This window comes from Ylistrum balloti, unplaced genomic scaffold (genome assembly GCF_031769215.1).
Source record: "Ylistrum balloti isolate Yb309-2 unplaced genomic scaffold, AGI_CSIRO_Ybal_v1 Utg369616, whole genome shotgun sequence".
Taxonomy (NCBI): Eukaryota; Metazoa; Mollusca; class Bivalvia; order Pectinida; family Pectinidae; genus Ylistrum; species Ylistrum balloti.
Window position 1 is genome coordinate 1,208,233 of NW_026781889.1, and position 27,148 is coordinate 1,235,380.

The 27,148-nt window shown below is 36.1% G+C and overlaps 2 protein-coding genes across 2 annotated transcripts; both read left to right on the plus strand.

Annotated features, from left to right (window-relative positions):
- The first annotated feature begins 4,860 nt into the window (after positions 1 to 4,860).
- On the plus strand, positions 4,861 to 11,811 carry LOC132548316 (uncharacterized). The gene is made up of 2 exons (XM_060212174.1): positions 4,861 to 4,929; positions 8,926 to 11,811. Exon 2 carries the CDS (start codon positions 8,947 to 8,949, stop codon positions 10,978 to 10,980), a length of 2,034 nt encoding a protein of 677 aa, XP_060068157.1. The 5' UTR covers positions 4,861 to 4,929; positions 8,926 to 8,946; the 3' UTR covers positions 10,981 to 11,811.
- A 930-nt stretch (positions 11,812 to 12,741) lies between these two features.
- On the plus strand, positions 12,742 to 25,545 carry LOC132548614 (transmembrane channel-like protein 5). The gene is made up of 2 exons (XM_060212489.1): positions 12,742 to 12,811; positions 24,833 to 25,545. Exons 1-2 carry the CDS (start codon positions 12,742 to 12,744, stop codon positions 25,543 to 25,545), a joined length of 783 nt encoding a protein of 260 aa, XP_060068472.1.
- Positions 25,546 to 27,148: the final 1,603 nt, after the last annotated feature.

Consider the following 27,148-nt stretch of genomic DNA (forward strand, 5'->3'; position numbering starts at 1 on the left):
TAGATATTTTGCTGTTAATTCGTTAAGAGTATATAATAGTATCATATTGTACTAAAACAAAATGATATAACCAACCGAGAGAGAGGGAGGGAGAGAGAGAGAGAGAGTGGTGGGGTTTGGGGGAGGGGAGCGATAAAATGATAACAAAAATTCAAAACTTGAAAGTACTTAACTCAATATGTCGATGTAATCCTATATTGTGAAAAAAACATGAAATATTAACACATTTCTAAAAGTGGGCTCTAATTAAAACAACAGGGTCCAAGAGACATGTACAGCTTGTATGCTTTATACGTTATCTGGATAGTAAACGTTGAGACATTGGGAGCTTTCTGAGGGTAGAGACTGTGAAATTATAAACGTGAGGAATTTTTCAGTTTACCTCAATAGAGATTCAATGAAAAAAAAATGTTGGACTCGTTTCATATTTCTCATATATACCGGAAACTCGTGTATGAACTTCCTGACCCATCCCAGCTGTGTCAGCACTCAGTAAGTGTGTCGGCACAGATATAAAACGGGTTTTACCTATAAATACCATTGATATACATTCCGTGTCTAAATATAGACTGAAGGTCATGTGGCAAAGATCTGAGATTGAGGCATATTTCAAAACTGATGTGTGATTAAAAATGATTTCACAAAATTTATAACAAAAGGATGAAAAATGAATAAATAAAAGACAAGAAAAATACACAAAATGGTTTTTCAAATATTTCTTATATAATTTATTAATGTGTTTTCTTAACAACTCTTTATACAAATAAAACACTTTTGTACAATACAGACAGTATTCGTCTTTCTTGTTTAAATCTAGACATCAGTGGACAGGTAAAGGGATATTATCTATAATATAAAAATAAAAAATGGAATTTTTAAAATACAGCTGTACTTCACGGATGAGTAAGAACGCATATGATATCGGTGTCAAGGTTTTAGAATGTTTTAGTTTCGTTTTACATATAAATTACATTAATAAAAAATTCTGTTAGCAGTATTGCGTCGTTTGTGAGTTGCCCACCAAACTCTATGGAGATTTACAAACTATCTCATAGTTGGTAAAGTGTTATGTTAAAGGCTGTTTTTAAAAAATGTATTGTTTTCTCGATTCACTAAGTGTTTGCAGGGTACTTACGCAACACAAATATATATATATCTTATTCATTTCTCCGTTAACATTCTACTCCATTCTTTTGTTTGTAAACCTATGTATGCTTATTTATTTCTTGTTTTTTTTTTTGTGTTTTTTTATGTTTGTTTGCATTGTTTACGAGCTTGGATACATTTACATATTTACTAGCATAGATCACTAACGACATTTGGTAGTAAACCCTGAAATTTCTATGAATGAATGAATGAACGAACGAACGAATGAACAAATGAATGAATGAATGAAAATAGGTGTTGTTTACAACGTTATTCATACTGTATATAAATCCTCGATATTTAAACATGGATAGAAGTCTTTGTCATTAAGTTAGCTTTATGTGTGTACTGGTTTCTTGTGTCGACACATTTCACGAAGCTAAATTGACTGAGTAGGGGGGACATCAAAATTTTGCTTTGAGTTAAAAAAAAAGATGGCTTTCGACGAACTGCAGTGTCGTTCCTTATATGTACCTGAGCTATCAATAAGCTTATATTAGCATTGTATTAATATTAGCTATCAGGAAAGTTTCATTCAAATCAATGATCAATAAATTTGAAAGTTGATAAAGTAAAGATGGATAGAATTATACCAGTAATAATAAACAGCCAGCAAGGCCTGACTCTTAAGATCTTTCCATTGCCTAAACTTCTTAAGAAAAAGAAAAAAAAGTGAAAAGTTACACATATACAGGTAGTATGTACACACACACACACACACACACACACACATAAACGAACGTAATTTGACCTTCGGGAGTGACTTTTGAAATTGATTCGTGGATTTTCAGTCCATCCAAAGATAAGTCAGACACTTTCTGACAGTCGAGATATGATTAAGAGTCTGGAAAATAAGAGTAATACTTAGAAAAAGTAACATTTGAAATTTTATCGTCCCATCCCATTTCCGGTTTTGTAACTCGAGCTTGAGATAAGAATTGAATATGCAGTATCCAGTCTACATGTACTGTTTAAAATATTTCAAAATCGATTTCGTCCGTAATAGACACGTATTATGGCGTTTAGAGTAAAACTAATTTATCAATAATAAAACAAACGCTCGCAAGCAAACGTTTTTACAATCCGGATAAACGACTACTTAATCCGGATGCAGGAGAGAGTAATATTCCGTCATGTGATTTTATAAATAAGTATTCTAAAATATACATTCATAATAGGATAATTCTTTCTAATTAACTGTAGTGCGTGAACCCACCAATCCTAGGTCGTCGCCACATTTAATACATTAAATCACCGCTGTTTTTACATACATATTTTTAAACATCCTCTTAACAAGAATTATTGACATGCGCAAGATTGTAACAGACGTGACATTCGTTGCCTTGCAGTTCCTTGTTCAATTGACTTCGAACTGATTTTAATATCTTTACAAAACATGACAAATAGTTGATACCGGAAAAATAAGCATACAGTGGAGAATAATCAGTCTTTTATTCAAGATATATATTACAGGTCCGGTATCCAATGAATATACACGAACACATTCATGTCGTTTCCTTGTTAACGATTTAAACATGTGCCTTTCTTATCAATGATTCAATATACTATAGGATAACATACTTACAAGGTAGATTTATTTCATCTGCCATTCATGCGCTAGACAAAAAAAAGGCGTGTACAATATGTTGTGTGTTTAAATTTTTCACGCGTTTCAAACATCATCGTGTTTTATTGCAACTAAAGGGATACAACTCTTACTAATTCTTACACATTCTTTTCTCACCAGGGTTTTTCATTCACTGGAAGTTCAGATATTTGTAATCATATGTTAAGTATTGTATAGAAACATTCAAGTTGGATACATTTTGAATGGAACCAATGGTTTATCGTTTGCAAATTATATCCTAAAGATAATATTACTTTTGATATACCAAGGACTTGGCGAATTACTCCCAGTGAATACTAAGATAATTATATTGTCAGTGCAGAAATAACCTAATATCCATGGTGGCAATCCGTTTAACAATAAAACAATCTTTTAAGGGTTGACTAATCGTCTCCGCTTTGGTCGATTGCTAAGCAGCATAGCAACAGGTATGTGACGTCACAGATGGTTTGATGTATTCAATCATGACGTCTCGCTATTAGCCACAGTGTAGAAAATCAATTAGCAACCGCTGTGTTTTAGTATCTGATCTCATGATTGCAGTTGGAAACATTAATGAAGTTCATCATTATTTTTGGTCTCCTTTTCTCATTCATGTTTTTTTAACGACATCTATTTTATAATTCTCAAGATCAGTCGGACTTTAGCTGATCCTTGACTGAAATGATTCAGTTACGGTCCTGAACGTTCTTTATCCGACTCGTACCGTAATCTAACACTGACACCATAGCCGCCATCTCGGAAGAATGCTTTAAAGCTGTTACTGAGTTGAAATGACGGCGATTTGGAGAGAATCACTGATTAACTACTGAGTATTTTTAATGAAGTCATCTTCGTTTTTACCAAAGAAAATAATGTTATCGTTATCTGAACAGATCATTCTCTAATTTCATACGTAGGTTCTCCTAGTTATGCATTGTCCTATTTTCAGATAGGTCAGAAAATAACAACATGTCCGATGGGCGGCCATCTTTAATTTCGATAGAAAAAGTTTGTTATCAATATTTGAGGAGTATTACTAGTAAACTCACCTTGATCCCTAGTTATGCTTTATCTTATTTTGTGATTAATCCTAACAGCAAAATTGGCCGACAGACGATTGTTTTGAAATTTTATAGTAATAGTTTGTCGTCGCTATTTCTGGAGAATTTTTCGATGGGTCAGACTATCCTAAACTTCATGTTTTACTTGATCCTTAGTTTTGCATAGGTTGTTTTGAGATTGATCAAACGACACGATGGCCGACAGGCAGCCATATTGATTGTTGACAGTTATAATTTGCTTTTTGATCTTGGAAGTAATCAGAAATACAAAATGTCTGAAAATGGGCTATGTCAAATTTCTACTATGAAACTATTTTATGAGAATTACTTGATGGATCTTTTTCAGATTGAGATATAAAATGTAGGTACATTTTGGTTCCTACTCTTTAGATTTGGAGCCAATTAGTCAAACAAAATGACTGACAGTCGGCCATCTCAGATTATTGCTATGAAAGTTTGTTATCGATATTTTTTCAGAAATGCTAGATGGAGCTTTCTCAAATTTCATATGTAGTTTACCATGGTCCCTAGTGGCCACCCTTTTGATTTTTTTCACTAATGAGACAAACAAAATTGCTGACGGGCGAACATCTTGTGCCCTTTAGAAAAACCAAATAATGAAAGGCGACCATATTGTATTTTTTATTTATATTCTTGAAGTCTTGCTATTGCTGTTTCATATCATTAAGATCAGATAAGAGGAAAGATGAGAAACAAAGGCAACGATACAACTTTCAAAGAACAAATGAAAATAAAAATCCATCTGGAATTTCTTTTCTATTTCTGTTACATTTGAAATTGTAATTAAACATAGCTGTTATAGTCCCTGTCTGAGGCCCCTATTTGCAATTTGTAACACGGCCTTGCTACTGTCAATGTATACAGTTTTCAGATGTACAAGTAATACGTTGTCTAAAAGAAAGAAGTAACCGGATAACTGACCTAGTTAAGGAGGTCCACGGCTTGTACAGTACTTCCTTTAAATTCTCCACGGCCACTACACTCTCTTTCAGTTTCCTCACTAATTACACCAGTACAGCACAGCGTATATGGGATTATTGTACATGTGAAGTAGGCACACATTGTCCGGAGGATATTCAACATCGGACACAGGTAGATATGATATCAAACAATTTATACTTCATCAAACCAAAGTCCAGTGGTGTTACCATGAAAAAGAATTAAACTTCTGTCAGTCATTAACTGGTGCGTTATGCTCCAAATTTAATAATCCTTAGAGTTACGATTATTCATTTACCAAATATCACAACAACATAATTCATATATAGCTGAAATGCATAGCATAATAGCTTATACCATGTCAGGAAAAATAGCTTGCGTAACGAATAACTGGAATATAACTGGAATATTAGGGGTTCGTTTGTTTTGAACACATTTCTTGTATGTTGTCAATATCATTTAGACATATCCCAATTGATTCACGGTGTTGTTGTTTTTGTTTTTTTTTTTTTTTTGTTTTTACGTTTTAGCGTCCATTCGATTTTGGCAGCAAACCACTGCTATGTTTTTGTTGTTGTATGTTACACTATATCAAGGCCACGTTTAAAATGTCGGTATGAAATTGTATGTAGATCTATGTTTATTGTCTGGGTTTTGCGATGATACTAACCACTACTTCCTAATTGTACACTATATAGGGCATGCAGATAGCTTGATCAGTAGACCGCTGATGTGTATATCGGTACACCAGCCTTAACTAGCAAAGATTTTTTTAGTGTACTGTCGGAGTCAAGCATCCAGATAAACACGTAAAGCTTTGTAAATAATCGTGTAGTTTATTGTTCACCAGCTACATGTATGTGCTATGTTGCCATCAGCCTTATGTTTCGTTAACTCTAAGCATAATATATGACACAATTTCTAGTCCCTATGCAAACAACAGAGTAGACTGAAATATACGTTAGTTTATTTATTTTGATAATAATTATCGTAAGCTGCAAGCTTTTCTCAGAATGACAGATGGAATACTGTGAATACTGTATTCATCACATACGTCATGTTCTCTTCTCTCAACCTTCCACAGGATTAATAAACTATTTTCTTTCCTTAAATTGCATCCAAGGTTGTCCAATGATATAATATCCCATAGACGACCACAGTGCCATGTGTATGGCACAAAGTACCAAAAGCATTGTACGTCAGCTCTCCACTCTCTGAAAGAGGAGGTAAAGTCTGGTAATATCAGTATACCAAAAAGAGGCCAATGGGTCATGTTTTGCATATCTTTCACTTCGAACCTTTTAGCTATTTTATTTGTAACATTTCCCCAAAAGACGAATACTTTCGAAGCCATTTTAAAGCTCAAACTTACTTTTAACAAAATACCTTCATCCAAGTAGAAGAGAAAAGGATTTTAAATTTAACCTCTTTTTCCCATATAACATTCCGCCCTTCTTCAGATCCTTTGATTTACATCAAATTGAGATGCTTTTGAATCGCTGTCTTATCGGGCCACAGCCTTAAGCCCCAATAAGTGTGATGATTTATCGTGTATACCAAATTGAGTTCCCTTCGTCAAAGGACGGTTCAGACTTTGCTCTTTCATTCCTTAGATGAAGAGGTAGGTTTAAGAATTGGTTCAATTACCCATGTGTGACCTTACCCTTCTAACCCATTATAGCAGAGACAGAGAATTCATATGTAAATTACTCTCTCTTCCTCAAGGACGCTTATGCAAAAATGGTCAAAATAGCTTTATCCACATAGAAAAAAGATCAAAAGCAATTCGCTTATTGGGATCCGCTCCTCTAAGTCCAAATGTGATAGAACCCATCGTGTTTACAAAAATGCTTCAGACTGAATTTGGACAAAATATTCTCATTCCTAGACAAAAAGGTTTTAAAGAAATTTGTTATGTCACCTTTAAGCCCGCCCCTTACGCTCAAATAGGCAAAGCTATATGTTATGCACAATTGGGTCGTCTTCCTGTAAGGAAGCATCTTAACAAATTATGATTTCATCTCTACAAAAGAACGGATTCAAAGTGATTCATTTATTTCCCCTGCTGGGTCCCGAGGGGCCAGATCCATCGTTTATTAAAAAAAATGAATCCTCATTACAAAAGGATGCTTTCGACAAAATTTGGACAAGGGTTTTAAAAGTAATTACTTTTCTTCTCCTATTGGATCCAACTCCTAGGACCCCAAGAAGACCAGACTAACCATTCATATAAAATTGTGTCCTTTTAACCCAACGATGTTCAGACCAAATTTGCACAAAATCCAATTATTCCTACAAAAGAAGAATGATTTAAGCTTACTAAACCAGATGGCTAACTGAGGTATTGCTATGGTTCTCCATCCGTTATCTGTTGTTCACAGTTTTTTCTTGGTAGAATGTAACAGAATTTCCTGTGAATAACCAGTACAGATTGGTGACCAAGGTCTGTTGTATTTCACGCGAAGATTGAAAACGCTGGAGGACGGACGGACGGACGGACGGAAAAATCTTTTGTTTTTGTCGAAGTAAGACAAGATATTAACAAAAGAAAGATATAAACGAAAATCATGATAACGAACATGGAGAATAAGACTTAATCGACGAAACCCGCCCTGGTCAAACATGATCAATCAACGTTCTCCAGGTATTCACATTTATTCACAAATACATAACATTTCACATCATTTGCATTCGTACTCTTTGTGAATAAGTAGAAACAGTTTTCCTGGTTTCAAAAATGTTCCTTGTGACATTGAATATTGTTAAACGTGATTTTATGTCGTTTCTTAAACTCTGATCAGCTTTATCTTAAAATCTAATCAAGTTCATATTGGCGGCAATTTAAATCAATAGAAACAGTTTTCTGAAGGTTTTAGCAAATTTTAATCTGCTGACCTTAGTTAACATTCACCCAGTAATCTTACAGCAAAGAATTTTGATTTTAGGCTTTGTGATCAATCAAAAATATTTTTTTTTTAGAATATTTGACAACTGTGACCTTGATTACGGTTCATCAAGGTACTATCTTTTCGCAAACTTTGCTGAGCTTCATCCCAGACACCTATCAGCCAAGTGTGTTTCTCAGTCTTTTGGTTCATTAGCAGCAAGTTATTGAATGTATTGTGACCTTGAATAAGGGTAAAGGTAAAAAACACTCCGAACTTTGTTGGAATTCATCCTATGAGCCAAATAACATGATAAGTCTTATAGTATATCAGAAAAAATCCTTTGACAAATTTGACACTTGAACATTAATATTAATGTACGTGTTGAGCTTTGTCCCAAGAACCTTCCAGTACTTACTATCAGTATAGATCCTGTGACTTTGAATAAAGGTTAAGGTCATTTGATTTCGCAACCTTTGTCAGCGTTCATCCGACGAGTAACTTTCTGGCTAAATATCGAGATTCTTATGCGTTGTAATATCGAGAAGAAGTCGCTTGGAAGTGTTAGCAAAGTTGACTTCTTTGACCATGGATAATGGTCAATGTCGCTTCTCTTGGCAATTCAAATCGAGTTACATCCAAGGAACCTTCAAATCAGATATCGTGATTCTTGGATTTTAGAATACTGAGAAAAGTTGTTTATTGGTTTTAACATATTTGACAACATGGCTTTGAATATGAGTCAAGTGTATTTGTTTTCCTATAATTTGTTGGCGTTCACCCAATCAACCATCAGGTCAAATATCATTAATCTAGGCATATTGAGTATTGAGAAAGTTATTTAAACATTTTGATAAATTTGGCTCATGTTATCTTGAATACTGGTCATGGTCATTGCCTTTCACAAGCTTTGATGGGTTTCATCCTAGAAGTCGTTGAAAGCCGTTGAAAGCCGTTGACACCGGAGGTCAACTACACCGTCTGTTTATTGTTTGGAAACTATATTTGCTGTTTGCTGTGTGCTGTAATGTTATAATTGAACCCAAATGTTGCAATCACATCTTGATATGCCAAACCGATGTTAGGTTTGATTGGTTAATCAGTATCTTATACAGGAATAAAATATTTGTATCTGTTGCAATTGAACGTTTTGTACTAAAAACACAATTCGTGCAGCAGCATCTTCTTTCAAAGTTATAAAATTACAAAATGCAAACAGCTGGTCATGGTGAAAAAAATCATAACGTTGATGTTTTATTTACAGATATAATCCTATGACTGAACGATGGAACCAAAACACAGTGAGGAGATGTCCTTGCTTCTTTCAACATATATGGACCGGTTTGTCATGGGGACACGAGAGCAGCTAAATATGAAGATAAGGTCACAGGTTTTAGGTGAACAGTTAGAAAATTCTGACACCGATCTTCATAATGCAATTATTTTGTGTGGAAGTAAAGGAGAAGGCATGGCTTTACCTTGTTCAGATGGAGACTATATGATAATAAACCGAACAGTGAAGGTGATGTACCCTGATGAGCGTATTCCTCCAAACATGGCACACAAAACAATTCTTTTTATGAGAGAGGCAGACTGCAACCCAGGCTATGTCAACTTAGAGCTTGGTAAGGCAGGACAAAGCCAGGAAGAAGAAAGATTATATAATTCGCTCGTTAGAAAAGACTCTTTAATATTTGTATCTAGTGATATTTACAGAGAGCAACAGATGGATCTCTTAAGGACAAACTTAGGCGTCAATTTCGAAATAACAGGGCCTAGTGTTGCATCAACAGAAGGTGACAGTGTCTTTGGGTTTGAATGTAAAAGTTGGCCAAAGGAGGATAGAGAATGGGTCACACGTTCACGTCTGTATGGATGGCCGCGTCAAACATTGATAAACAAAATTGTACAGAGCGGATGTCATCTTGTCCCAGTCGGAGATAAGTGTTCTGATGATACATCTTTACAATGGAGGATCTCTTTTGTAACAGCAGAGAAATCCTTAGTCTACTCCTTTAGTCATGTTCAACACAAAGTTTATGTTTTGCTCAAGTACTTTTTGAGACAAATAAAAGACGCATTAAAAGAAAACATTGGGGACGATGACATCCTATGCTCCTATTTCATGAAAACAATTCTTTTTCATGCAATAGAGAATTCCAGTAATATGTTTTGGCAAGACAAAAACTTATTTTGTTGTTTCTGGTTTTGCTTTAACATTCTGATCACTTGGGTCAAGGCAGGATTCTGTCCTAATTACTTCATTCCTACCAATAACTTGTTCAAAAGGAAAGTACATGGACAGCATCAGCAAATACTGTTGAACATTTTAAAACACCTCAGTCAGATGAAATGGATGTGCTTGTCAGTCGGTGACTATTACGAACCAATATGGAAGAGTTTATCTGACCCTTCAGTACAAACAGATCTTCAATGCACAATACCTCCTTGGAAAATTGTACTGGAAGAGGATTTACAAATAACTGATGGTTTAATGAAAAATTTGTTGACCGAACGTGTCACGTTCAAAACTATCACGGCGGCAATGCATTTATTATCAACATCTCAGACAAACTTTGATGACATCTACACGTATCACTATGCTATGAAATGTCTACAAATACTAGCGACAGAACAAGTTTTTCCAGACAACATGGCGGCAATAAATAACAAGAAAAGGTACTTTAGATTGAAGAAAGGTGAACTCTGGATGATTCCTACTGCGGTATTTGGTACGGAACTTTTGCATTTGGCAACTTTCCATTTTCTGACTGGAGCTCTCCGTAAATCATTGAAGATGAGCAAACAAGTGGTGGCATTATGTAAGACAGATCATTCTGATAGATATCTACGAGAAGTGCACAGACACAAATGTCTTCGAATAGCACAAAGATTTGAAAGATTGCAGAAAATATTCACACAGTCGTTAATATTTCATCACGAGAGGATGCATCTTCCTCATTTCAGTCAAGAGTTGTGCAGAAAATATAGGCAATTGGTAATTCCGCCATTGCCCTATGCCTTGTTCTTGACCTTTCTGTGCTGCCACGGGATCGGAGACACCGAAGGAAGTGCTAAGGCATTGCAAAACCTGAAAGATATCCAATATGATGACGTGAATGGAGGACAAAAACAATGGATCGTTCACACTCTCCTGGGGATATGTTTCCAAACTATTGGGGACTATCATAGGGCAGTCCAAGCTTACTGGGAATCAGCAAGATCAAAGACTTTACAATATGAGTGGAATCCCGCCATTGAACGAATAGCCGTGGTGTATCTATGTATGTATGCCTCCCAGCGATCCAACAAAGTATAGTTGTGGTTTCTATATGTACGTATGCCTCTCAGCGATCTGACGTAGTATAGCTGTGGTGTACGTATGCCTCTCAGCGATCTGACGTAGTATAGCTGTGGTGTACGTATGCCTCTCAGCGATCTGACGTAGTATAGCAGTGGTGTACGTATGCCTGTATCGTCAGCGATCTGGCGTAGTATAGTTGTGGTGTACGTATGCCTCTCAGCGATCTGACGTAGTATAGCTGTGATGTACGTATGCCTCTCAGCGATCTGACGTAGTATAGCTGTGATGATTTTTGCATGTGTGTATGACTCACAGAGCATATCTGAGGTGTATCTATACGTATATTTCTAACAGAGATCTAACGGATCATACATGTGGTGCATTTATGAATATTTGCTTCACAGGGGTCTAGCTGTGATATATCTTTTATGAAACAGAGGTGTGACAGAGGATAACTGCCGTGTTTCCTATGTAGGTATGTTTCTATCAGGTCTGACAGAGGTTGGATGCGGTGCATCTATGTAGGTATGTAAAACAACGTTCTGATAGGGGATGGATGCGGTGCATCTATGTAGGTATGTAACACAACGTTCTGATAGGGGATGGATGCGGTGCATCTATGTAGGTATGTAACACAACGTTCTGATAGGGGATGGATGCGGTGCATCTATGTAGGTATGTAACACAGCGTTCTGATAGGGGATGGATGCGGTGCATCTATGTAGGTATGTAACACAACGTTCTGATAGGGGATGGATGCGGTGCATCTATGTAGGTATGTAACACAACGTTCTGATAGGGGATGGATGCGGTGCATCTATGTAGGTATGTAACACAACGTTCTGATAGGGGATGGATGTGGTGCATCTATATAGGTATGTAACACAACGTTCTGATAGAGGATGGATGCGGTGTTTTGGTGCATGTCCTTCAGAGCTCTGACAATTCGATTTTTCAATTACTATATTTTCATCATTTGATTTACAGGTCAAATTCATTGTCCGATTCGAAACTTGTGAAAATGAAATATAATGTATGTTAAACTTTGTTTTTTTTATTACTTCACCAATTGCAATGTGATTGAGAGTGTTGCGTTCGCGATATGCTTGATATTATAATCATATTTGATATATTGAATTCTGTGTATTTGCAATGTAGTCAGAGTCAGTGTCGGTTTTGAAGTCTTTCATCAACTTTCTCTAACGATTACGTCTATATTCGTTAGAATATAAACAACGAGGAAATAGATTTAGTGATACCAGCTCAGTATTAAATATTTTGTTCTATGCAAAAAATAGCGGAAAAAATCTGTACATCCAAGAAAAATACTTCATTCCATTTTAGGTATTAAGCTTCCGGCGGTCAGGTTTTGATGACTTAAAGGAATAAACTTTTTGTTTTTGTGTGTGTGTGTGTGTGTGTGTGTGTTTTTTATTATTATTTTAGAAATCGAGAAGCAGAAAATTGGTTAGTAACAATCCACTCGTTAACCTACTCCACCCATCATGACGCCACTCGGTTTTGTTACACCAAACATAACGACATTCGTTACGCTCAAAGTATCATACTGTCTGTATAACTCATGTAAATATTGAAGTTTTATACCGATGCGACATATGACATTTAATGTCAAACGACATATAAAACATGTAGAAAACTAGAAGCACAACAATGCCTTGAACATCGTAACATAAGCTAACTGATGATATTCTTATATAACAGAGTAAAAACAAAACTCAATCAGTTGTACAAATGCATCCACTTCATGTCGGCATAATGCAAGGTCGGTTTCTAAGTGGTAGTGTCCTGCAATCTCAGTACAAGGGGGATGATGTGACACTATCAAGTAGATCACTCTGTTGTTAAACCGGAAATGGTTATATGAACAGGAAGCAGTATTTTATTGTATATAATGTTGGTTGGAAATTTAAAATATGAAAATAATAATTTTCATGAATTTATTGTTGTTTAATTTTTAGATTTAATTTAAAATTTAGCTTATAACAGGAATTGAGTGTTAAATATGTACATAGTATATTGCACCAAATATGACCTTTACCTGTCCAGCACTGCATAGCCAAGTAGGGACTTATGTAAACAATGGTAGCCAGAATTCATATAAACAAATGTGATGTGTATATATAAACAGTGCAGTACAGTTAGAGTAACGATGATTGTATAATTATAACGTAAAATATTTCAAGGTCATGAGAAAATAATAGTTTAGATAGTGAATTGTATATAGTTGCTTAGTACAGCATTATGAGTATGTAAGGTAAACATGACCGATTTAGCAGATGTTAGGTTCTGCGTAATTGTTAAGTATTTGATTATTATATATGTAAATAGTGACCAATATGCGGTGGGTCTGAAGACTGGTAGTACCAATTGTCATTCCAGACAATAGCTTCCTGGGATTGGGGAATTGACCAATCAACGGTCGTTGCACTAAATGTGCATCCCCAATCCATCAGCACTTATCCCATACACAATAACAAATGGCGCCAAGATTCTGCATTTTGTGTCCAAATCGGTATAATTTTGACAGAATCTTGATATGGTTGGGTCGCCAGGATCAACCATTGTTCTTGAGGAATTTCCACCTGCGGAGTTGTCCGACTTTTGGCTTCCCCTATAAATACTGGGCAGTTTTCGCTGCTCATGGCACTTGGATCTAGGGATGCCAAAGGGACAACTTCCGGTTGTGGGACTGACTCTACGGAAGCGTGATAGGGAGCGAGCCTTCTTGTGGACTTCACTGTGCTATATAAACAACCAGTAGAAAGGAATTTGGACTTGGCTTTTTCTTCGGGAAACACAACGCGAGCGGGGGCACAGTGGGGTTACAATAACTGCTCTTCTAAATTGCTTTCATATACTCATGAATTATTAAGGGAGGCAACTCTAATGTGCTTAACCTTTTACTCGCTTATAGAGCTTAGTAAGAGCATCCCTTCTGATGAGAAAAAATTCGTGTAATTTTTAATATCTAAGATGAAAAAATTACCAAAATGCCAATAAACACAATAATTCTCCATCGTCATAATGAATTAAATGTAAGCAATGAAATGCATGGTCGTAAAAGCTGCGCGACAGTTAGTTTTATTCTAATTGATTTTACGGAATGTAGAAGTGTCAATTTACGGACAGTTAGGTATTTTTTTCCAACACCTCTTTAGCAGAAATACTAACACCAATTGATGACGATAGAATGCATTTGTGAAATATGATTTATTCCAATTATACGCTTACCTTTCCAAGCTGCACAAAGTTTAGTCCCTTATCTATAACTCATAATAACGTTGATACCAGAATCAATAAGAAGGAAGGTTTTGGCAATTAATTGAAACTTGTCACTTGCAGCAATATCCTGAAATCTTACAGAATCAAGCATGATTATTTCTAAAATAGCTGCAATGGATTACATGCATTACAAAAAGGAATCCAGCCATGAAAGGCAATGAATCACTTTCTTCTGGAAAAATGACCGAACCATTCTTCTGTTATTGCATCAAAATCCCACAGCTGGGTTCATCCTGAGACAACAGTGGAAAACTCTTTATCAAAAGGTTTTGAGAGAAGTAGGCTGATGGAGATTATAGGGACGTTATAGTGCTCCCATTAGGAAGTATTATAGGGTTCGCACACATGCAGGCAGAAAATATACTTGGGGAAGTAGTGTTTAACCTAAGATGACTTTAAATGAACTAAGATCTAGCAAGGACAACATGGTGCATTCTGTGCATTTTGCAGAAAATTATTGATGATCTTGGAAAAATGGGAGAAGTACTAAAGACGCATCATCATCATCATCATCATCATCATCATCATCATCATCATCATCATCATCATCATCATCAGTGTAAATGTGTATATGTTTATTGAAATCTCGGACTAAACCCTACGTAATAAACGTCGCTGGGGGTGATCTGGATCGGCAAATGTGTATACTATTTGGTATAAAAAAAGGTTTCTTTCATAAAACTTTGACACATCGTAAGGTTGTGACTACAATTACTGGTAGAGTCATTGCGCAGCGAAATCTTTTAGCAATATTGCCGACCAATCGTCTTATTGTGGTGAAAGAAAATCTGCTTATCGTGTTGTTTACTCACTATAAATTATGAAAAGGTGCTATTCACTTGCGTGCCAAAAGAAAAATGGATTTTCTTGTAAAATTATCCTTGTGCAATCCTATTCCTAGATGTCAAATGTTCCTTGTGCGATCCTATTCCTAGATGTGAAATGATCCTTGTGCAACCCTATTCCTAGATGTGAAATGATCCTTGTGCAATCCTATTCCTAGATGTGAAATGATCCTTGTGCAACCCTATTCCTAGATGTGAAATTATCCTTGTGCAACCCTATTCCTAGATGTGAAATTATCCTTGTGCAATCCTATTCCTAGATGTGAAATGATCCTTGTGCGATCCTATTCCTAGATGTCAAATGTTCCTTGTGCAATCCTATTCCTAGATGTCAAATGTTCCTTGTGCAATCCTATTCCTAGATGTGAAATGATCCTTGTGCAAGCCTATTCCTAGATGTGAAATGATCCTTGTGCAACCCTATTCCTAGATGTGAAATTATCCTTGTGCAATCCTATTCCTAGATGTGAAATGATCCTTGTGCAATCCTATTCCTAGATGTCAAATGTTCCTTGTGCAATCCTATTCCTAGATGTGAATTGATCCTTGTGCAATCCTATTCCTAGATGTGAAATGATCCTTGTGCAACCCTATTCCTAGATGTGAAATGATCCTTGTGCAATCCTATTCCTAGATGTGAAATGATCCTTGTGCAACCCTATTCCTAGATGTGAAATGATCCTTGTGCAATCCTATTCATAGATGTGAAATGTTCCTTGTACGATCCTATTCCTAAATGTGTTGTTCAGATGGCAGCATTCGATGATTTGTATAAACCGACACATGGTTATCTTGTCCGCTAAATCTGAGTATAATCTCGGAGTTGAAAATTTGCTCGTATGCGTATTTATGGTCAGCTAATTATTTATTTACAAAAAAGGAAAAAACGTGAAATGTAGTCCACATCTACAGCGATTGTGGGAAGATTTTATAAATAAGCAATACAGATAACTTGTATGTTCATATATCACACTCATCCGTCAAACTACATGTCATATGTCGCTTCCTCAGATTATGGACGCTTTATCGTTTGATTCCGTGTGTTTTATACATTTTTGCAAGAAGAACTTCTGATTTGTCAATCCAGATACAGATACAATAGCAGCCTATGTATTCTTCCACTGGCGATATGCAGTTTTTGTAGTTATGGCCCCAACAAAATGTTTCTATGGCAATAGCAATTAGTCCTGAGAAAAATATCTACAAAATGTTAAATTACCTTGCAGTAAAGGTTTCCTACCTGTCTCACGACATCCAATGACTTCTCCGTAAAATTCATTGCTCCTACTCTATACTATAAGTCTGAGACAGCAAAGCCAATTACTCATAGAAAGCATTTACAGTGACCTGCCGAACATAGCGTAGTTAAACTGTCAAGATATAGTGTTCCAAATTCAGATAGATGTGACCACGGAAATTTACACGATATCTATTTTCAGGTCGAAAAACACTAATCCCCCCTCCACCCCTTCCCAAAACAAAAACCCCAGTTGGTGAACTATTTTTGCTCCACACCAGTGTTGCATCTGTATTTACCAGAGCTACAACTTTTAACAATCCACTGCAGGAAATGGAGAATAGGAAACGCTACAATCCATTGGTCATTTGTCAATTGATATGTGGTCTCCAAGTGCAAAACCTAGTGCGTTAATGCCAAACGTTATTGATATCAATTTTATAAATCAAAGTGTCGGGAAAAAGACATTCAACTGTATGAGTAATCAGAAACGCATGGGGAGACGTAGATTTTAGTTCAATAGAAATATAAACACATTCTTATCTGAAGGATATGAGGGGTTTCCATTAAGTCTTTGCAGCACAAGTATATGGAAACCAAAACAGTTGCCGGATAGTTGAAAACTGTAACGTGACCAGTATATTTTGTGTTTTTTTCTGATCAGCTCATTTTTCTTACAATTTGGTATGTTTTCTGCTCGTCTGGACGCGTGTAAAATGTTAATAGAGTGAAATGTGTCTCAACCAACACACAAAGAATCTGATTAAGAAAGGTGCATGGTTAAAGAATACAACCTAATTTAAACAATTCACAGGAAAATCAGACTAAAGTGTTAAGTAATTGAATCCGGTCCTTGATCATGACACACCCCTGTCGCAAGCACAATTGAATCCTTTCCTTTATTAACACATTTCTCATGTTAATGTACAATGATGTATAAGCTAAGGGAATTTTTTAGCACGCCATTTCATTTATCATTTTTAGAATGTATGATAAACATCCAATTGGATTTTTCACACGAACGTCAAACAAATCTACGGAAACATCTTCTCATTCTTCATCATACATGTCTATACTTACACTATCGGTTGTTATCTTTCGCTATTTTCAAGTGTGGAATAAAAACACGACAAATCTATATATCATGTTGTTGATGTAGGAAAGGCGAGCCACTTGTTAAATAAATGACTCGCAGTTAAAATACACCTATGCCAAGGTAGCGAAACGATTTGTGCGAGTTGTTTGTTCATATTATTAAGTGCATATTGTGTTTGGTAAACTATGTGATGAACCAACTCTATGGGGCTTTGAAATATATTAATCAATATTGAAGGCAACTGTTTGTCTTTATACTACGCTAGAATTAAGTGTCACCGTAATACACTGGAGAATTGGTGCCCTAGTCGGGACCAATCGGAACATTATTGTACTTTTATTGCTAACACGAATGAACAATGTGGACGATCGATAGAGCAAATCAAAGCCAAACAAACCACAACAGGCTAGTAAATGTTACGGAGTGGTGATCAGACAGATCAGGAAACAAGAAGCATATTTTACTGGATACTCTTAATCTTAACAGTGTTGTGATCTAGCTGGATAGTTCCAGATGGGATTGGAACTTCAACTGATATCCGGGATGTGACCCATCTGAAATAATACTCGATACTAAATGTTCAGGAAACATGAACAAGCTGGAAGAGTCCATATTGAGTTCAAAGTTCAGCGGATAGTCGAAAATGTGTCTGAATTGTGATTAGGCTGAAAAGATCCGTATATTACGGATACTCTCAGTTGTGATCATACTAAAAAGATCAAGATTGGATCAAACTATTCAATAGTAAGAAATTGCTACAAGATCACACCTTATTACAAATGAAAGCCGAAATCCAGAACCCAGCAATTTTTTCAACAAACAAATAATAGGAACTGTTCTGTTTATAAAAAAAACGTGATATAAGATTTTGCATACACTTAAACCGGGAAAGTTCAAAATTCTGCCTCTCTTGCTTTAATTGATAGCCTACAAACCTACAAATATGTAGATATTTAATATTGCATCTGAATGTTAAAGCTCGAATTTGCAATTTAGCTTGCTAATCAAGAAAACTGTTTTCTTCTGATTGATATATCTTGTTTGTATCTTACTCAATGTAAAAAGAAGTTTACAGAAATAATAACAGTTATAAAACCTAAGGAAGTAAGGGGTGGTACGAAAACACCAGAAAAAAAACTGAAAAACATGACTTTCAAGAGATTTTGCATATAAAGAATTTAGAGCACGTGAAATGTTAAAAACCTCTAAACTATGGAACCTTAGTGCTCCCGTACTTAATATAAATATAACCTTAACATATCCATCAACCAGGCTATCTAACAAATACATACTGCCATTTTTGTTAAAACTCGAACATTTTTTTATCTGTCTGAAATTTGCTTTACCGCTTGAACACGGTAGTTACCATCAAAATCGACAGACAGAAAGTAATCAATATTGCCAGAGGTATGTTAGCGTTTGATGATTGTTTTGTTGTGTTTGTGCCCAAAGTTCATTTTGTGTGTCTTGCCTAGAAGTATTGATACGTAGTCTCAGCAATATTTTTAAGAAACATTTCGCAAACGTTAAAATCACGTTTTATCTGGAATTAATTAAAATTGATATTTTTCAAGTGTGTTTGCTGATAATTAACTCGTCTTTTTATAATGGAAGGACGTTTTCATAACACTTTCCTCGATATATCAGACGTTTGAGTCATTTATATCGACAAAGGAATTTAAGAAGATTTGATACACTCTGAGAGGTTCGTACATCATTCAAACCTACATAGAAATACAAACATGTTATGGCATTCTTTGAAATGTTGGGATCTTTAAAACCTTCAAAGCGACACTTACATAGCATGTCTAATTTAACGATTAATGATAAGAAAATATATTCAATTATAACACAAACATGATTGATTTTTCAAAATCATAGATAGATACATAAACAAAACAAATTAAGACCATTCAAAACCCATTTTGCAATGTAAACTCTTTCTGATAAGATCTAGAGCACACAAGCACTAAACATTCTAGAAATACGATTCTGCTATAAAAAAAAAGAGCCGGCTTCTAATGTCGACTTCCATTTTAGAAAGATGTCACGGAATTTTAAGACGTAATCACGAAAACATGTCAAACTCTTAATCCTTCTCAAACCAAAGTATCTGCATGAATTAAGCAGATCACCAAGTGATAGATATTTTATATATTACTTAATAACACTTTTTAACGTTTTCCATTAATCAAATTTTAAAATTGATTTCATCCCACATCAGAATAACGAATCCCCGATGGAATACCAAATGTGTTTCGTTTTTAACGTCTCGAATTATTGACACGATGCAAAATCTCACATGATTTGAACTTACTATCAGGTTCATGATAAGAGTTTGAGAATTTGCAGTTTCATTGTTAATACATGAACAAATATTTTTGTGAATATTGCACGAAGCATGCTTTACCGTGATATTCTAAAGTCACATTGGCGATACAGAAATCGGTTGTCCCTATTTTGACAACATAATGCAATATGTAATTGAATGACGTCATTTCTTCCACAAGCCTTGACCTCAAAAAAGATCAATTCGACAATTTTGTTACAAAATACCACATGCAATCCCTTCTTACACCAATCAGTTGGGTATCTGTAAGCCAATATCCGTCTGAACGCTGTTGGCGTTGACTTACAGTTTCAGTCTTTGTTTCTAACTTGCTCTGCTAGAAATCTATTCACCAGATCTCTATTAAGACTGCTTTACTGCTCTCCCTCGAATCTGCCTACTCTCAAAATGTTGTCCTTGTCGTAAATATATTAGGACATAAACCATTCTTGATTCTTTCAATGTCCCGCGGGAATCTCTCCTGCACTGTGATACGTTGATGATAGATACGTGGTATATCAATAGTATATTTTACCATGCAATACTCCATTGTCATCAAAGCGTCGTCGAGTCCAGGACCAGATTATTTTCCCACTGACGTTTTCGATGCTATCAATAACCAGATAAAAAGATACTCCCTAAAACTACATTACAATTACTATAGGATCCATATATTCAAACAATATATAACCCATCACAATGATGACATAATGTAACACAGGCAGAGGGATGTTTAAGCCTAAACATAGTCTGAATCCACACACAAAAATACTGTACCAAATGGTACCTAAAGTCTATAGCTTTCATAGTTTCATGAGTGTAAATGATCATTTTACATACGATTTCCAATGACTTGATTCTTGTCTGCAAACATTAATACATTTTCTGTGTCCAAAAATAAGAACTGGGGTAATGCAGAAAATCCGCCTACACATCATGTAATCTTTCCAAAGAAGAAATGCTGGCTAATCATGCTTCGGTATGACAATTATTTAGATTGCCTATTAATGATCAGAATACTAACAACCCCCGTGTACATTGAATTCTTAAAACTTCCCAAGAATTCATATACACAATGTTTTATCGCTAAGTTGGTGTAAAACCAAGTCGTTGTTATACTACTGACCAACATTTTCAATTCAATATAATCTGGGTTACAGTCTACAGTGTTTATTAATAAGTTGGATTAATAGTATATGGATTTTAAGAGCTTCAACACCCTCTTGTAAGATAACATTTGTTTTAGAAGAACATTTAATGTTTTCATCCTTCATCCGTTACTCCACCATAACTCATTCTTAACTGAAAGAACGCCTTCGTTATCTTGTTATGAGAGTTTTCTTTTCCAAAATCATGATCGGCGGTATAAATATATGATTGTGAAATGTACTGAAAATTGTGTCGTAATCTAAATACGTCAAAGGAAATATCAAAGAAAAAGTATACACAGATATACATCATAAAATGATCGAGTTTCTGGTTGAAACATCTTGTGAACAGGAACATTGTACTGGTAAAACAACACGCCTTTACTTAGATGTCGGCGGAGTTTTTAATATTTTCTCTTAACAGCCTAAGAAGTGATACATACTATTTGCCGCCACTGATTGTTTGTTCCTTTTGCAGATAATCTACCATCATGATACCAACAGCACCCCCAGAAAACAGAGGCCATAACCGTTCCCGCTAATGGTACAATATTTGCATTTTTTGGCGGGAGTGAACCAGGATTCTTCCATTGTTTAGACTGTTGTTTCGCCTCTGGGGTGAAATGACGGACCCACGTTTCATCCATAGTCACAAAGCTCTGCAGAAATTTAGCAAGATTTGCCTCTAAAATGTTCAGATAAGCACGCGACAAACGTCGTCTAGTGTGCTTCTGATCAACCGTCAGAAGTCTTGGTACCCAACGGGCTATGAACTTTCTCATTTCAATATCTTCCGTAAGAATGGAATGTACTCTTTCCTGAAAAATTTCAACCGTACTAGCTATATCCCTCTGTATATCGTTTGCCAGCCATAACAATATCATGGACTTTATTGACCACTTCTGGGCGCAGTATTGACAGGATTTATAGGACGTCATCCACCTTTTCATTGTAGCATAGGACGGAGAATCATTCATAGTGTTGCTACCATATCAGTATGGATATTATTCGGTGCTAGACCTTTAGTTATTTCAGCGTGTTTGCCCATTTTGTTAAAGTCACTTGCCTTGTTTATTTCAGAGTAGTAACTCTTCGACAAAACTGAACAAATGTCACCAATCTTCGGGTACGCAGCCTAAAATATTCAGGGAATAGAGGAGCTGAAAAACATCACTGCTTTACTTCTTTAATACAATGCTTACAACTTATCAATCAGTCATTGTATGTACCCTCGAGAATTGGAGATCGAAGAGAAGAATCTTCTACATAAGCAGCTTATCTCGATCATTTCCTACAACGAAACAATGACAACGTTTCACTAAGCGCCAGGTTCGATAGTTTGGTTGGGAGTTCCGTTGTTGTATACCTCGTTCTCATTTGAAAACGTGACATACCTTACTTGGATTGACCAAAACCTGCCTGGATCATGGTCGATGAGGCAAAAGACGCTTTTTCTTCTGGAACACCTAGTCTTATTCCCTTGTTTTTTCATGAGTCTCCGTGTAAATCTTTCCTTTGTTCATAGTTTGCCTTAGGTTAATTGTTTTTGAGTTAGGATTATGATTATGTTGGCATGTTGATTTTTTCAATGTCATACTTTCAAAGTGAAACCGGGTAACAACAGGAATATTAACTAGCTAAGGAAATACTTGGCATTTATTTGACTTTTAAAGTATATTTATTATGCACTGTAAACTGCTGTCAGAAAACAATTTGTTCGTTCTGCTCCGTGGTTTTGACTCTTGGATGACTCTTATGTGGGAAACTGATATATTCATTCAATATCATACTTTAACATCTCAATATTACAACGATCTAGATAGTTGTACTGCTCTACGTGTACTATAGACAAGAACTACTGTACAATGTCTATATAATAGCTCATTGTTCCCCCTTTTAATATACTTCCTATATGAATAGAGAATGACCATTTTGGACCATTTAGACGATTGAGTTTTGACCATTCAGACAATTGTGTTTATTTCTGAATGTTCCCAGGGCTCAATGGATATTGAGCGACATTTCGCTTTGTATCCTATTCATTAAGGAGTGGTACATGTTCCATCTTAAATATCTAAACAGAAGAAAATTATTTGGATAAACTTTCCCCTCATATTTCATAAATAAATAGGTCATGTACATTCGTTTTGAATCATGTTGTATGTGTTATGTACTGAATCAGTTAGACGGTGGTATGATATGACAGATATGGAGATTTGTAATCCGACGCTATTCTTGCTTCTAGTAACTATAATTTCCTGTCTCCGGAATTGACATGCCCTAAAGTTCGTATTCACAATAAAATAGGAATCCAATTACTAAATTTCTGAACTTCTTGAGTTATGCCTTAAAACAGTTTCTTTGCACAAGGGCTGAATTGTAGTCATTGAACTTCTTGTTTTTATGCTAAAATGCTATAAATGAGAGATATATACGAAAGTCTAAAAGTGTCGTTCTCTATGTTAGCTAAGTCGGTATTTACCAGTCTTCATGTGTGTATATTTTATTTTGAAAAAGCCTATTGAATATATCATATCCTTTCTGAAATTCAAGATTCAAGTGACAGGTGCTTGTATACTAAAATCCATCGATCGATATATTTTTTACTGTGTTTATTTCGCTCGAGAGTTTGATGGTAGCGCGTTGATTAAACTGAAGCAACGTCATTCGTTTCACTTTCGACATATAGAGATAATGCATATTTAATGTAGTACAGTGCAATGCAACACGGCAATACGGATAACGGAAGCCTAATACCAATAGAACTATGTGTGATATGTGGGTGGGTTTGCAACATATACAACGTGTCAAATGTTAAAAAAGCTCATTAGTAAACAAAAGCAATAATTACTGGGAGATTGCAGGTTTGGTTTACAGTTGCAAAATACACGCGCTTGAAAAGAATAACGAGAACGAGAAAGGATAAATAGGTTCTTCTGTTGCAAAATGATTCAATAATCTTTAATATTCTATCTTAATATAATGGTGAAAAGGAACACAGACAGAGTCGTCGTAACCTGGAACCGCTTTGCATTGTGCTACAGAACAAGATTGGTTGTGAAGCATCGTTGCCCTCAGTTCGTCCTAACGTTGCATCTGGAAGTATATATGTCCTGTATATATTTGTGTACCGTTAATTTGTAGCTGTTGAAGCCGAGGATCATCTTTCCTTTAGGTTGACTATGATATTGCAAACTGGCATCATTTTCGCTACACAAATAAATGACAATAAGACTATTTTTTATCTAAGAATAATGTTTGCATTCGTTTCCTGTCTTTCAGAAGACAGGTTATAAAGAACAAATACATATAATGATATATGATTGCCGACAAAACGACAGAGCGACAAATAAATTTATCTAAAAGATGATGTCAACCTCATGTACGTATGTGGTCAACTTAACTGAACAGAGCATACACAGAACATTGCAAAACCAAACTAATTAAGGCGTTAACACTGAGGAAAAAAAAAGAAAAAAAATCGTTAAAGAAAACACCAGCAAACATTAGACAAATTACACAAAAGTTATTAGTCAAAGACTACGCAGGCATTGGTCATTAATTTCTTTATCAAACTGTAATACACAAAATGTAAATTGTTACCGAGGAATAGACATTTGTAAATATTAATAATGAAAGACAACAATGATAATTAATATTCACTGGAATGCCAGAGAAACAAAGACGACGTCATATATGAGACTAACAGGTTGTCCATTCTAAACTCGACGTTTTATTCGCATAGTGTACGAATCAACACACAACTCGGAGCAGAGAATCGACCTACAGACCTCGGAATAGCAAATCAAACAACATTCCTCGGAATAGAGAGTCGACCTACACACCTCGAAATAGAGAATCGAGCAAAACACCTCGGAATAGAGAATCGACCAACACACCTCTGAATAGAGAGTCGACCTACACACCTCGGAATAGAGAGTCGACCTACTCACCTCGGAATAGAGAGTCGACCAACACACCTCGGAATAGAGAGTCGACCAACATACCTCAGAATAGAGAGTCGACCAACACACCTCGGAATAGAGAGTCGACCAACACACCTCGGAATAGAGAGTCGACCAACACACCTCGGAATAGAGAGTCGACCTACTCACCTCGGAATAGAGAGTCGACCAACACACCTCGGAATAGAGAGTCGACCAACACACCTCGAAATAGAGAGTCGACCAACACACCTCGGAATAGAGAATCGACCAACACACATCGGAATAGAGAATCGACCAACACACCTCGAAATAGAGAGTCGACAAACACACCTCGGAATAGAGAATCGACCTACACACCTTGGAATAGAGAATCGACCTACACACCTCGGAAAAGAGAGTCGACCTACAAACCTCGAAATAGAGAGTCGAACAACACCACGGAATAGAGAGTCGACCAACACACCTCGAAATAGAGAGTCGACCAACACACCTCGGAATAAAGAGTCGACCAACACACCTCGGAATAGAGAGTCGACCTACACACCTCGGAATAGAGAGTCGACCTACACACCACGGAATAGAGAGTCGACCAACACACCTCGGAATAAAGAGTCGACCTACACACCTCGGAATAGAGAGTCGACCAACACACCTCGGAATAAAGAGTCGACCTAAACGTCTCGACACAAAGAAACGACAACACACCTTGGAGTAGGTAATCGACCTACACACCTTGGAATTTCATCCTAGATTGCTTTTATTTTACTACTCTACGAACGGTTCCTTATATTGTCTTCAAATAGCTCTAACCACTTAGGCATATTTGGTTTAACTTAGGGGATACTAGACTTGATTAATGCATAATCTAAACTCAAGTACATGCACGAAGATAAATAAACTATTCCCATGCTAAAACGAGTCGAGTCCAAAAGTGACGTATTGGAAGCAAAACGCTCCTTTTAAGCATGGTTGACGTAGAAGCTCCATTTACTTTCCAGTTAAGCAGTCAATAGATTTGGACCAGGATATTGATCTAGGCCTATGAAAGGGCTTTAGATATTTATCTAGGTATTTTATCTATCTAATTTGTTTGTTGATATCGATTCCTAGTTTACATAACCAACATTCTTCGTGTATGTCACTGAATGGGAAAAGCATGTATTCATTAAGTAGATTGATAAAACAATGAACATCGTGGAGAGGCTTCGACAAGTGACGAAGTTGTCAGAACATTTCATTCAAATGGAAGTTTGGATTTCTAGTAAAGGTAGGAGACATAATATCTTGTGTTATATGATTTGATTAAGTTGTGATATTACTACTGAAGTTTCATTTATTTTCGAAAAACGAGGACTGGTTGATAAGTTCTGAATCGTGTTTTGAAGAATTTCCTTTTCAGCTCTACTATTCCCAGAATATTTAATCCTGCGTCCCTGAAGACTGGTGTCATTTGGCTAGTTTATGTCGAAAAGGCCGCATTCTAAAGTAAACAAGGCAAGTGATTTTTACAAAATGGACAATATCGCTCAAATTTTTACATAAGAAAGGTCTAGCAACTAATGATATCAATACTGATATGGTAACAATACTTAGGTAATAATGTGCCTTCCTATGCTACAGTGGAATGCTGGATGGCGAAATCCAAGCATGAAAGGCAGAGCCTTGTTGATGACGCCCGTCTCGGAAGGCATGTCAATGTTGCGACCCCAGAAACGGTATAGTTATAGCTGACAGGCGAGTTAAATATAGCCAGTACAGTTGGGAATTCACAGGAAATAGTACATTCCGTTAACGAGGAAGATCTTGGAATGAGAAAGCTCTCAGACCGTTGGGTACCAAGACTTCTGACAGTTGATCAGAAGCACACCAGACGGACTAGTCGGATGAAATGTTGGTCCATCATTTCACCCAAGAGGCCAAACAAAAGTCTAACCAATGAAAACACCTTGGTTCACTCCTGCCATCCACCTTATTCGCCTGATCTCTCTCTATTAGACTTTAATTCGAAAATTGTAAAAAGGTCATTTCTGGTACCCACTTTCGGCCAGATGATGACGTCATACATCCAGTGGAGAACTTTCTGAACGGTTAAGAGAAAGACTTCTTAAATAGTGGCATTGAGATCCTTACACATTGCTTGCAAATGTGTTAAAAATAATTCAATATGTCAGTCAAAAGTCAAACCCTCAAATATCAGACTGACAACTTATCCATCAGCCGTCGTATCGTCATCGTACTCCCCATCCTTCATTTCTATGACACATTTGAGCATGTCGTT

Coding starts and splice junctions, on each gene's coding strand:
- LOC132548316 (XM_060212174.1), top strand. CDS start 8,947: ATGGAACCAAAACACAGTGAGGAGATGTCCTTGCTTCTTTCAACATAT.
- LOC132548614 (XM_060212489.1), top strand. CDS start 12,742: ATGCAAGGTCGGTTTCTAAGTGGTAGTGTCCTGCAATCTCAGTACAAG. Junction 12,812..24,832: donor GGATGATGTGACACTATCAA/GTAGATCACTCT, acceptor ACCTCTGAATAG/AGAGTCGACCTACACACCTC.